General features: G+C 34.6%; 1 protein-coding gene across 1 annotated transcript in view; it reads left to right on the forward strand.

Moving 5' to 3' along the window:
• The window catches only part of adss2 (adenylosuccinate synthase 2), a 64,402-nt gene extending 52,286 nt beyond the window's left edge, over positions 1–12,116 (forward strand). Inside the window, exons 10-13 of the mRNA XM_028820157.2 lie at positions 56–180; positions 6,718–6,815; positions 8,572–8,721; positions 9,987–12,116. Coding sequence (XP_028675990.1) covers positions 56–180; positions 6,718–6,815; positions 8,572–8,721; positions 9,987–10,039 — 426 coding nt within the window. The 3' untranslated portion in view covers positions 10,040–12,116. The remainder of the gene's footprint in view (positions 1–55; positions 181–6,717; positions 6,816–8,571; positions 8,722–9,986) is intronic.
• Positions 12,117–13,764: the final 1,648 nt, after the last annotated feature.

Here is a 13,764-nt window from a genome sequence, read left to right on the forward strand (position 1 = left end):
CATTTACATTAATTTCACTGTTTTATTTTGGTTTATGTATTTATTATGTTGGTAGAATATTGGTGACATACTGCAAAGCCGAGGCAAAGAAGTTGGAGTGACCACAGGACGGAAGAGAAGATGTGGCTGGCTGGACCTTGTTTTATTGAAGTATGCCCACATGATTAATGGATTTACTGCGTAAGTAAAAATTGCATACAGCTTTTAACACTAGAATTACCAGAGTCTATGAAAAAACTCATAGATCCGGCCCACCTTAAAACCATTTGCACCTCTCCGCCAGCGTCCTTTGTCCTCTAAATGTGCCGATAAAAACAAGCTGCAAGCAGCCGGCTATTCCATCCCCCACCACCGACTTAGACCGTGCACGAGCATCTGCCAGCTCATGCCTTGATTGATTGTCTGGGAGTGAAGTGGAGTTTTAGAGTGGAAATAATAGATCGTTATTTGGAACACACGCATTTCATGTGTGTTCTGTTTCTACAGTCATCTGTGTAAACACATTGTTAAAACAGAAACGTTTTCATATTTTAGTAAAGAAAAGCCAAGCAAAATGACACCTTTTATTGGCTAACTAAAAAGATTACAATATGCAAGCTTTCGAGGCAACACAGGCCTCTTCTTCAGGCAAGATGTATAAAAGGTGTCATTTTGCTTGGCTTTTCTCTACATTCATAATGGCTAACACGGTACAACACCCTAGTACTACACATATTTTAGTAATAAATGTTACAAAATGTAGGCATAAACTACAGAATGTGTGAAGCAGCATGAAGTCCAAACATTAAATATACACTTTTACAAAAGGTTCAAGAACAATACAACAGCTTCCGTGGCGTAACGGTAAGATTTGCCGTCTCAGAGAGCAGCAGGCTTACTGTCCATCAGAGACCTGAGTTCGATTCCCAGTTGAGGAGAAAGTGTTTTTTTTTTTTTTCTTTTTCTTTTTAACCTCAAACGGACATAAAATTTATAAATTGGTATGTACTGTCAGTTAATGAGATCGTTATATTTTCATGTGGGATGCTCCTTTTAAAATATTTTTTAACAATTGAGACTGCAATTAACATGAACAAGTGTCCTTATAACTGTTATTTTTAAGATCCATAACACACAGACATACAGAGCACTGCGTAATAGAGAGACAGACAGGCAGAAAAGTCACTAGACATATAAATAAACAGGGAAGGCACATGTACTGAAAGAAAAAAAAAGATCAACATGTGTGTTGATCCTGCTGCACTGAATAAGGTCACGCGCTCTGACATTTCCTCCCCCCAATCTGACTCTAGGTAACAGCGCAAGTACAGATGCAAACCAAGTGTATGTGTGTATTGTATAGTATTAACAAAAAGAGCAGCTTACCACTGAAAACAGCAAATATAGGAGTGAGTGGGGATCGAACCAGGGACTCTTGATCACACTTGGTTTGCGTCTGTACTTGCGCTGTTCCTTAGAGTCAGATCAGGTGTGGGTGTGGGAGGGGAAGGGGGGGGATATAATAGCGCGTGAGCTTATTCAGTGCTGCAGGATCAACGCACATGTTGATCTTTTTTTTCTTTCAGTAATAGCGCCAACATAAACCACACCCGATCTGACGCTGTTCGTTTTCAAATAATATTGCATTAGTGCGATGGTGTTTTCACATATATTGTCTCTTTCTTTCAGGTGTGTAATAGGAACCACAGCATAGAGAGAAGTGTGTGCATTGTAACAGGTTCACACGTTGTAAATGTAGGAAAGATGATCCTTGTGTGCGTGTGAACAGTTAACATTTGAATCTGATGATTGCATATATCGCTGAACTTACTGCTCTGTACTATTCTATCCTCTGCATGTCCTAGAGTACAAAAGAAATCGCATACAGCAACATGTGGGGACTGGCAAGATCGGGGGAAAAGAAACACGCAGTCACTGTTTACAAACCGCAAGATATTATACAAATGAATATGAATAATGTTGCATCCGTGCCACAAAGTTTTCCAAAATGTACTATACAGGTCATAAAACGAATAATTCCAAATATCATATATACCTATGTCTGTGTTTTTGCTTTTTTGTTTTTTTTTGACATCATACACCATAAGGTGCACACTAATTCAGCATGAGCAGGAAAATCAAGTGACGGTGAGATACGAAGAAGACAGATTCAACAGTGTTTGTGTGTCAGCTTTTATCCCTCCAGATGAGAGAATGTCCACCAGTTCCATTGTCTCAAAACACCACTCACATCTCCAGTTATTCCGTTTCAAATGAAAAATTACAGCGTCAGATCCCTGGGTGGGGGGGGCGGTAGTATGTATCGTGATGGTGATTTAGAGAGAATAAACATTAAAAAAACAGTAACTTTTACAAGTCCTATAAATGCACACCATGTGTTACAGACCCAAACCAAATGTATGTGTGTACTGTATAATATTAACAAAAGGAGAAGCTCACTACTGAAAATGGCAAATATAGGAGTGAGTGGGGATCGAACTGGGGACTCTTGTTTACAAGTCAGCAAATCTTACCGCTATGCCAGTGAAGCTGTTGTCTATTCCTTGAATCTTTTGTGAAAGTGTTTACTTGATCTTTGGACTTCAGGCTTCATACATTATACAGTTTATGCCTATTTAATCGGCACATTTAGAAGACAAAAGAGAGGTGAGAACGGTTTTAAGGTGGGCCGGGTCTACGAGTTTTTTCGTAGACTCTGGTAATTCTAGTGTTAAAGGACCTTTTCATGTTTTCTGTTCTAGACTTACAGATCACATTTATAGCTGATGGATAATTATGTAATGCACACAAGGGAGAAAAATACTAATCTGGTTTGCTATAATAAAAATGTGAAAGAACCGTATTTTTTTTTTTTTTTTTTTTTTTAAAGATCAAAAAAACTGCAGGTGTTTCATTATGAAAATAAGTGGTACTTGAAAATTGTAAAAATGAAAAGTTTCTAGAAGCCATGACTAGTAGCCACACATCTTTGAAACCACCAATAATGATTATTTCAGTTCTAACTGAATTAAGTAATTTTTAGAATGTTATGTAAGACAACAAGATGCTAAATTTTATATTAATGTTGCAATAAATTGAAGTAAGATTTGATTTTAGTGTTACACGTCTATGAACATTTTATTATTTAATTTATGTAATGAATGCTACATTCTTTAATTTTGAGAGATGTGTCTTCATTCTGCTGGAGAACCTTTGCTTTCATTATTTGAACGAGCAGTGACTGCCAGGTTTTTGATATACTGGTTGCAGTCTAATAGGCTAATTTGTAGCTTTGAAATGGTTTGCTCTTTTTCATTAATAATAAATGTTTAAATTGTTTTATACCTACAGACACTCCCAATGGGTGCATTTATTAGCTGTAAAATGTTTTGTTTTATAGCTGACAGAAGAATGCACTGAGAGTCTCTCTTTTCAATAGCCATTTTGTGGTTTACCCAGGTTGGCCAGTTGCCCACCAGATCTTGGGTGTACTGGGACAGAAATATGGGTGTATACCCTTGTGGACACCAAACTTCATTTAGTCACATTTTACAGTACACAAAAGAGGATATACAATTAGTAAATTCTATGCAGAATTTCAGTTATCATAGTGCAACCGGTACAGTCTTTTTTAAAAAAAAGTAAAAATATTTCTGTATGTGTCTGCAAAGAGATAAGGATATACAGTATACACAGTATACATATAGGTATATATAGTGAAATTTACACTGTCGGGCTGAGACTGATTTAATCAACATATGAGTCTGGCAATCATTCAGTTCACTAAATAGCCACTGGGATTGAAACAGTTAAATCATTGATTAGAGTATCTTTATAATGCTGTTCTACAGTTGCATTAGAATACTTTAAAGTGTAAAAAGCTAAAATGACTGTGTCTGTTCCCTACTATAGTACATAGGGAGTTCACAAACTAACACATTTTTTTAACAATTTGAATAAAATACCAATGGAGCAAATTAAGCTGAAATGAGTTGAATATAATCAATATTAGATGCAGCATAAAAATCATTACAACACAGATAAATGTAAGTAGTATAGTACAAAATATTGTTTTTAGTGCATTGAGTGAAGTATCAAATAAGTGAGTGATTATTTCTGTTACTTTATTTAAACTTTCATCTTTGAATTTTTCTAAAATTACTTTATTTTAATTAAAAAAAAAAAAATCTAAAAACAAACGTTTTAAAAATGTTTATCATTCTTGTTCGATACCTATGCTTTCTCATTTGGAGTTGCTATCAACTTCAGACTATATTTGTAATATGAATTGGATAACAACCAGTAGCCTGATATCAATCCAGAATTTTAATATTAAAACAATTAACATTTTGACTTTCATGACAAGGATGTTGAAAGGCAATGTGACTTGGTCACATACCAATTTAGTTTTGAAACTAAATCCAATAGCTTCACTCACAAGACTTCATTTTTCTTCAAAACTGCATTAAAAAGTCACCAGTATCTTTCCCATATTTTCCAAGTAAAAAAAAAATATTTTGTGCCAAGAATGCCAAGTTTCACGTTAAAGATGATCAATAAAATAAAATGTTTTGTTGGCATGATCAATAAAATAAAATGTTTTGTTGGCATAGGTTAGTTATTAATTGCAATGCCATAAATTAGAAAGCTGTCACTTTAACAATTTAAGGAATCAGTTTTTGTCCTAAATTTGTTTAAAACTTGGATGAAATTCATCTGAGGAAAATTATTTTGTAAGAGATGTATATAATAAGGTTATTTTAGTTTTTACTTTTAGACAGATTTAGACATATAGACAAATGTTTCATCTTTAGTATGTACTGTACTTCCCTTCTCCTGTACTTCCAACTGTTTACTGGAAAATAATTTCAGCATAAGAGATTTTCTTTCAATCAGTAAATGTTAATTTTACTTTAACACATTTCACAGAATATATTCATATCTTATAAACAGATAAAAGACAATGGCCATCATATTCTGTTCATTGTGCTCTTTAAACTGTCTGCTCATGCTGTTTGTTGTTTGTGTATTAAAGAAATATTTTCAAGTGTTCTGCCTACTAAAAACAGATTTTCTTTTCATAAGTGTAAATCTGTCTCAAGATGTCATTAATGCTTGATCATTATGAGTGACTCTTCTTACATTTGTACTTGTTATCTAATAAGGTCAAGTACTCCTGAGTAATTCATAGTTTGAGCATGATTGATTACCTTTTTACCTAACCCTCACTCCGTACATTAAACATAATTTTGTCAAACTTTTAGTTGGTCTCCAGCAGTTTATTTTCAAGAAGAAAGGTAAACTAGAAATGTTTTTGTTTCCCGTTATTTCTTTATTGAAATAGAAATTGTTTAACGTGGTTCTGGGAATGGGTAGGTGAAGAAATAAAGTAGAAAATCATTTAGTAGCATTTATTTACATTATTCAGAGTTCACCAAAAAGTAATAGTTTAATTTTTTATCCTACTTCTTAAAGATATAGTACCTCATCTGTTAAACTTTCCTTAGTGTTCTTGTATTGGTAGCAGCAGTCCAATGTAGGAGCGCACTATGTCTATTGTTTCGTAACTTTATAGGGTACAGTGTGTAATAAAGCAGTGAAGGTCTTAACTAATTTTGGCATAGATCACACTATACACAAAATTGTTTGTTAAACATTATAAGAATTGAAAGGAAAAAGCAGCATTAACAGTTAATTTCTGCAAGTCAAGGATAAAAAAGTTAAATGTTTACAACTATATTCATAGCACAATAAAGTATAAAACCTTGACAACATTTCAATGCATAAACATATTTCCTAGTGAACTAACAGCATAACAGAAGTCAGTTATATCTGTTAAGCTCATACAAATTCACTCTCGGTGGCCACTTTATTAAATTAATCTGTTATCACAAATAACATTGCTCCTCTAAATAGCCAATCATGGCTATAAACAACTCTCACTTTCTGTAAAAGTATCATATGGTGAAGTGTTAATTTTTGTTTTAATAAAAGTTAAAGATCTAAGCAACAGGATGATCTGTTCGGATACTGTAGATGGCAGATTGGAACCCATGTTCCATCTTAGTGAACTGGTTTTCCAGTGTGTCCCATGTCTGTTTTTTTCTTATACTCCTTTACTAATCTAAACGTTAACATTATTCAAAGTTATTGTGTGTTTTTACCTGCATTTTTATTACTCTTTAATATTGTTTTTTGTATCAGTATGCTGCATGCATTTTTCTTTCTTTCTTTCTTTCTTTCTTTCTTTCTTTCTTTCTTTCTTTCTTTCTTTCTTTCTTTCTTTCTTTCTTTCTTTCTTTCTTTCTTTCTTTCTTTCTTTCTTTCTTTCTGTGAGGTAGCTGGCAGTATAACTTCCTTCTTTTTGTACCCAGTAAGCTACATTTCTTTGCCTCCCAGCATTTGTATAATAAGCTTGATGCATGGTTCACCCTTATTGGTTTATACCAATTACAAAGATCAGTTTCTATTACTATTACAGTATAACCTGGCACATATAACTTAACTGAAACTACTCCAGGTGTAATTAACACTTAAATGTTTTGTTACATTTATTCAAATTAGTTAGTTTTTTGTTTTTTTTTTTTTGAGTAAAGGTTGAGCCATACATATTAAAATTGCAACTCGTTGCCTACATTTGTACAAGTTTAGAAACTGAGTGCTGAAGTAATGGGAAATTTAATTTTGGACAGAGTAGTGTTAAGATACCAGTAACAATTAACATTTTTTCATCTACAGCTTAGCTTTAACAAAGCTGGACATTCTGGATGTATTTCAGGAAATAAAGGTTGGCGTTGCCTACAGACTGAACAATGAATTAATACCTTATTTTCCAGGTATTGTCATTTATTAATGTTAATTTACCACTTTTTAATGATTAAAATAAAGCATTGAGAAACTTATCAGATCAGTATAGCAGTTTACGCACTGCATTTTTAATTTAGTATCACTCTTACAAACTCCTGTGTGGGATACAATTTGAAATCTATAGTGATTTTTGTTGTTAGAAGTATAAATAAGGTAACATATACAATGTTCTAGGATGACCAATATTTACTTTTGTTTTTTTTTTCTTGTTTCATTAACCAGTGTGTCTGAGTGAGATTCAAATCAGGATGATGAATTTATGAAGTGGCAGTGCTAGCCACTATGCTGGTGTGCCACCCTAATGTTAAACAATATTATCTATAACCAGATATGTGTGGGCAAATGCATCTTTACATTTCTATTTGCAATCTGGAAACCATTTTAGTTTTTGCCTAGCAGTGTATTTCTTTGTTTTCCACACATTTTGCATCACTATTAAACACCAGTAGCATTAGCACAATGGCAGAGAATCTGATACAAAATGCCCTGTTCATGTTTAATTCAAGTTTTGGGTTCATTTTGGTTTTTGGAATGTTTCATGGAAGAAAGATAGAGATAAAAAATGTAATTTGCAAACATTTTCAGATAAAAATCAATTACTTGGTCACACTAGGATTTTCACTGTTTTTCAGCTGAAAAGGATGGTTGAAGTCTGAAATATCCACTTCGTTTCTTCATGTTGTTCATAGAGAGATTAGAATTATGTGTGCTCAGAACAGCATTTATTTACAGTATATTGCAATATTTTTCATAGCTAAAATAATTGGCTATTTACATTAACAGGCAAGTGTAAATTCATTGACATTTGAGCATCATTGAAGTTCAGGGCCTCTTCCACTCCATTATTATTATTATTATTATTATTATTATTATTATTATAGTAGAATAGCTGGCAAACTGGAGTAGTGCTGATAACAGTTTAAATGAAAATCTGTAGCAGACTATTCTGGCTAGTGTTTGAAAGTAAAATGGGACTACCTTCGCTCAAAGGTACAAAGCAAACCCTTTAAATTTAAAGACATTTCAAGATTAGCAAGGAGATGTAAAGTGAGGGGAAATTTCTTCCTAAATGGTCATGGTTTTGTGAATATATCATTTAACATTTGCTACTTCACTGTTCCTATAAGAACGGCATGGTGGCACAGTGGTAGCGATGCTGCCTCGCAGTAAGGAGACCTGGATTTGTTTCCCGGGTCCTCCCTGTGTGGAGTTTGCGTGTTCTCCCCGTGTCTGCGTGGGTTTCCTCTGGGTGCTCTGGTTTCCTCCCACAGTCAAAAGACATGCAGGTTAGGTGCATTGGCGATCCTAAATTGTCCCTAGTGTGTGCTTGGTGTGTGTGTGCGCCCTGCGGTGAGCTGGCACCCTGCCCAGGGTTTGTTCCTGCCTTGTGCCCTGTGTTGGCTGGGATTGACCCTGTGTTAGGATATAGTGGGTTGGATAATGACTGACTGACTGTTCCTGTAAATAGTAACAGAGACACAGCATCAAACTAGAACAAATATGTTATTTTAATGCTGTTAAATATCAAAAATAAGTTTTTATTATTTTAAGATGGTTTATTAAGCTATATATTTTTTAAGCTTGTATATTTATTCCATCCTATTTCTCTGTTTTTATTTAGCACATATTATTTATATGTATTTCTTAAATTGTTTAACCTTTGCAGAACAATTCCTTAATATGAGAAATTCAGTAACAAATTGACTTTTTATTTTCATTCTACAGCTAATCAAGAGATCTTAAATAAAGTAGAAGTGGAGTATGTTACGCTTCCTGGATGGAATACTGATACGTCCAGTGCTAGGACATTTGAGGAGCTGCCAGAAAATGCTCAAAAATATGTTCAGTTTATAGAAGAACACCTTGATGTGCCTGGTAAATATCTTGTAGCTTGTCATATCTCTTACAGGCAGGTGCTGTCTAAGAGCAAAATAATTACTTGAGTTCATGAAACTCCCATGGTTGTTGCATCCTAGATTTACCGATTGCGTTTTGCAGTATATTTTCCCTAGTCACTTGTAAGCACAGTTTGGGCCAGGTTATACTTCACGCTCAGAATGCTTACCCACATGCATAATGGCTGCAACGCGTTCCCAGCATTCTTTTGCCTCGTCCTCTGAGCACGTCATCAGAAATTTATGAGATGAGTGCGCGAATTGCAGTACCAGCAAAAATGTGGGCGACATGTGTGTTCAGGTTTTGGTATGTGACATCTGCATAACTATTTATTATCAACATGTGATGGCAAGTTAACAGGATGAATCTGCATGCTTCAATTATTGATGAATGGTTCGATGGGAAGAATCAAATCATCAAACTTAAATGCTGACATGCAAAAGTATTCATGTTGCTTTTCTTCATTCATTTCTCACATAGGAAATAAAAGTGTCACGTATTCCCCATTGTAACAATGTGATACATTGAAAAGGTGTCATAAACCATCTTCTGTGTCACTGTTTCCTTTTTTTTGTTTTTTGTTTTTTTTGCACCTTTGCATCAGAATGCTGAATCCCTTTCTCAAAACACAGCAGAACTGGACGTTGTTTTGTCAGCATGATGATTTCTCACACAGCCACCTCGTGTAATCCACCTTGTATAAAATATGCACTTAAGTATAGTCCGTGCACTGCTTGTGTAGCAGCAGCAGCATCCGCAACCGCACTTGTCGCCTAGTGTTAAGTATGTCCTTGGCCTTTGTGTGTGTATTTTTCCATAATTAGAACACTGACAAACTAAGTGAAAAGGAATGGACATCCTACCTAATGCTGCCCATAACTGAAACCTGTTGTTTATATTTTGGATATCTGCATTTTATATGTAGGAACAACATGATGTTTGTTATATATTCAAATATAATAAAGTTGTTATTATGTCATGATTTAAATATTAGCTTTAAACAGATAATTTGTTTTAACAGTATATATTACTGATTTTGAAAACTTACTCAAACATTTCTCGTCTGTGTTTTTTATGCTGAAATTGCTGAAATGTCCAAATAATGCAAGCTTGTAATTCCAGAAACATCTTAATGAGCGATGGTTTAAGCACCATTTTGTTACTTTTCTTTGTTTAACCCTTTCAGTATTTTATTGATGCCTGTCAGATTTAATACCTAATTGTAAATTTATTTTTAATTTCAGTAAAGTGGATTGGAGTTGGAAAGTCTCGTGAGTCAATGATTCAACGGTTTTGAGAATGGAACCAGCTTTGGAAAGTCGTGCACATGCAAAAAATCATCATCACCTTGCCTGTTCATAATCCTCGGAGAGGGGCAGGAATACAGAAACGACACTTGCATGTATGCGCACACCTGTGAATGTTATGCTTTTTAGTGTTGTTCTGCCATGGCATCATAGTGCAATACTGGTGCTTTGTGGGATGCAGGAAGCATCAGCTGAACTTTTTTGTGTCCCCCCCACCCCCCATTTATTTTGTCAATGCATGCTACCTACTTCTATCCAGTGTCTCTGTACTTTGATTTCGGACACAGGTATGTGCTGCTTTTAATGTAATGATTTCAAGAAAAAGTTTTATTTTACATGTTAAAATGCCAAACTTTGTAAATCCTAAAATATATTTTATACAGGTGTATTTTTAATTTGAAACCCCAGTATTTCTTCTTAGGGATATCAGATTTCATCCCACCCCCCTCAATATTTCAAGTGAATGTGCTAGATTTCACAGAATGTGCCGCAGCCTTCACTAAAATATACTTCTTTTGTTTTGCTTTACATAGGATTTCCACTGCAAGTTAAAATATTCTGGAGCTTCAACATTTAGAAGCAAAAAATAAATGCACAAATCTGAACCTATTTTTAGATACATGATTAACTGATCTTCTTGTGGCTGATTTTGCCTTTTTGCTGCATATAGATATTCAAAATACGGTGCCATAAATAATTGCTGACCTTTAACAATTCCAAATACAGGCAAAAAATGCTCATGTTGTAAACAGCAGAGACTTTATTCCAAAGTGGCCGCTGTGTTCCAGTAGACATTTGTGACAGCTGTTTGTTTCAAACAGCAAGCCATATGGTAACAAAATATTTTGAAAAAACAGAGAGATATTAGAAATGCATTATTAACTTTCAGCAGATGACTCCTTTTTATAAAATATGTGGTGCTTAACTACAACATTGTGTTTCGGTTTGCCCTTGGTAATGTATTGATGAGCTACTTTGTTTGGCTGTTTGCGAACATAAAAAATGCCTTAAAATGGACTCTTAATTTTAATCCCTGAATTTATTTCTGATTTATACTGTATGGTTCATTTATGTATATTTTTATAACACTTTTCTCTGCACTTTCATTCAAGGACCTTAGGCCATTTTCAATTCATAATGTTTCATTAATTTTAATATGTGTACTAATTTAACACTTGAAGAAAAATAGTCAGGCAAATATTTCATTATCATAGCAATATTTATATTGTTTTTTCATCCATTGCACCTTCAGAAGGTAGCATATAATGTATTTGTACACTTCCTTCCATTTCTAAAACAGAGAAAGACAAAAGCATGATTTATATTCAGTGACAATATCGGCTTTAAACAAAGCATGCTGTTCTGTATGTTTTTGTTGTATGTCAAAGATTTAAATACTTTCAAGAATAAAAATGTTCAGCTAAACATATACATATTTTTTTAAGTAAGCAGTTTCAAAAAAGGTGGAAAGGGCACAGTGGTTCAGTAATAATGTAACGTCTTCTTTATTACACTTGGCACCAGTACACAAACCCATATTGTAATGTTGGTAACAGTTTCCTCATTTTGAACATGCCATAGTCTGTTCTTTTACACACTCTCAGACCCATGCATGTGGAGATATTTTCTACTTTGCCCTCATGCTGCTAAATAAAACTGTTCATCTAACTCTTTAAGTTATATGTTAAGATATTTTTACAATTTCAATTATTCTGTTATATCATGCAGCTGCCCCCTTCCCCAGGCTTTAGTGTAGTTTTGCACATGAACTTGTCATGAGTACTGTGTTTCTGTTTTCCTTTTGTACGATAATCTTATCAGTTATTTTAGCAAATGTTTTCTGAGTTCTTGCACTGTATTAAGCTGGTGGTCAAAATTTTTAAAAAGCCTACAGTATGTGAGGTGATGGGGAAGGAATGCATGTGTTTTCCTTATACAGTGTACAGCAGTTAAGACATCTTTCTAACTTATGGAAAAATGTTGAGATGTTTTAAGTAAAGAGTGAGAGTTTTAATAAAAACACAATCTTTGAAAGCACTGAAAATTGCAAATAAAAATATCTTAAACCTACTTCTATAGAGTCTGATTTTATTTTTTTTCCTCCATAAATATGTGCTTGAGATTCTTGTAGGATGTGCTATTCGGTAGTGGGAGATGGCATAGTATTATGATGGAATTGCCAGAATTAGAATGAAAGTTTTTTTTTACATCTATGTGTTTTTACCTGGGATTTTCTTGTTGTGTTGCTGGGTAAATAGCCAATGTTAAGTGTGTGTTTATTTGGATGTGCACTAAAATGCATACTTGTTATCTGTCAGGTTTGTGCCCATTCCTGCTGAGGTAAGTCTATGGTTTCCCGTTCTCTGTAATGGGCAAGGAAGGTTCATAAGATGAATGGATAGATAAAGATTCCAGTGTGGTGCTAAGTGTTGTTTTATTTCATTGCTGTGCTTTTTTTTAATCACAAGGGAGCTTGTTTTTGTTCAATTCTTGTTTTTTTTTTCACTTTTGCTAATATAGCGTCAGTTTCACAATACTTGTATATCAAATTTTGTCACTGGAGTATTATTTTAATGTCAATTATGGTGTATTGTTCAAAATTACTGTCTTTTGAATCTGGAAGACTCTACTTTTTAAAATGAAATGAGTCCAGTGCCTGTGGAAATGTATAATGTTTAGTTAAATTTACAAAAGAACTAGACAGCTATCATCCTGGAACATGGCACTTGCTGTAGGTTTTCTTCTCAATGCATCTCTTAATTGGAATTGTAGTTCTGCTGTAAATGGAACTTGTCATTTTATATGATGAGGTAATCCCTATGATGTTAGTCTTGTGGAGAGGATTTTAGGGTTCTTGCTCATGGTTGGCATACACATTGCAGAATGGGCAGTAGTCAAAGAATAATCCAAATAGGACAGTCATGATTTTTTTTTAAATAACTCTAAGCAAGCATCTCTCAAAACTCTTAAGTATATAAGGACCAACTCTTGGAGCCCACTTTTTGGGATCTTTACCAGAGAGTGCCTGATGGACAGTTGACCCACCTAACCCAGTCGCGCTTAGTCCAGAAAAGTCACTTCTAGTCACTATAGGAACTTACAACTAGTTGAAGAGCCAGGGTCGGATGTAGCATGTCAAGTGATTGGCAGGAGTGGGACAAATCCTGGTATCCATATGTGACATAGGTAAATGAAGCTTGTGTGTGGAATGAAACGTCTTTGGCAGGGAAGGAGCCAGCTCTTGACTTGCCTCTGTGCTCAACTCTGCCTCTGAGAACTTTCTCCCTGATTGGAGGTGGTCTTCCTCCTATTCTGTATTTAAGCCACAGGAGAGAGAGAACCAGTGAGGTTGCAGAAATACTGGACATAGCATATGCAGAGTTAGTATGGGTGTACTTGATGGTAACCTCATTTTTATTTTGAGCTTTAGAAAGTGTAAAACATTGAAAGCCACTCTCATGGTTGTAGCTAACAACTGTTTCGAGAAGTCAGCCTTTTTAGTAAACTTGGATTCATTGGGAACCTTCAACAATCACCTAAAGGAATAATGGAGATAACTGACTTTGTACTCAAATTATCAGACCTGAGGCCACATGTTTGCCGTGAGGTAGGTTTTTAAAATTCATTTGCATTGTTTTGTGCCTTCTTCAGCATTTTACTTGTTTCATCACAAAAACCGATTGCTTTATAAGGTATAGCTTTGAGTATTGTAAAG

The sequence above is a fragment of the Erpetoichthys calabaricus genome, chromosome 15 (assembly GCF_900747795.2).
Source record: "Erpetoichthys calabaricus chromosome 15, fErpCal1.3, whole genome shotgun sequence".
In the NCBI taxonomy this organism is placed as follows: domain Eukaryota; kingdom Metazoa; phylum Chordata; class Cladistia; order Polypteriformes; family Polypteridae; genus Erpetoichthys; species Erpetoichthys calabaricus.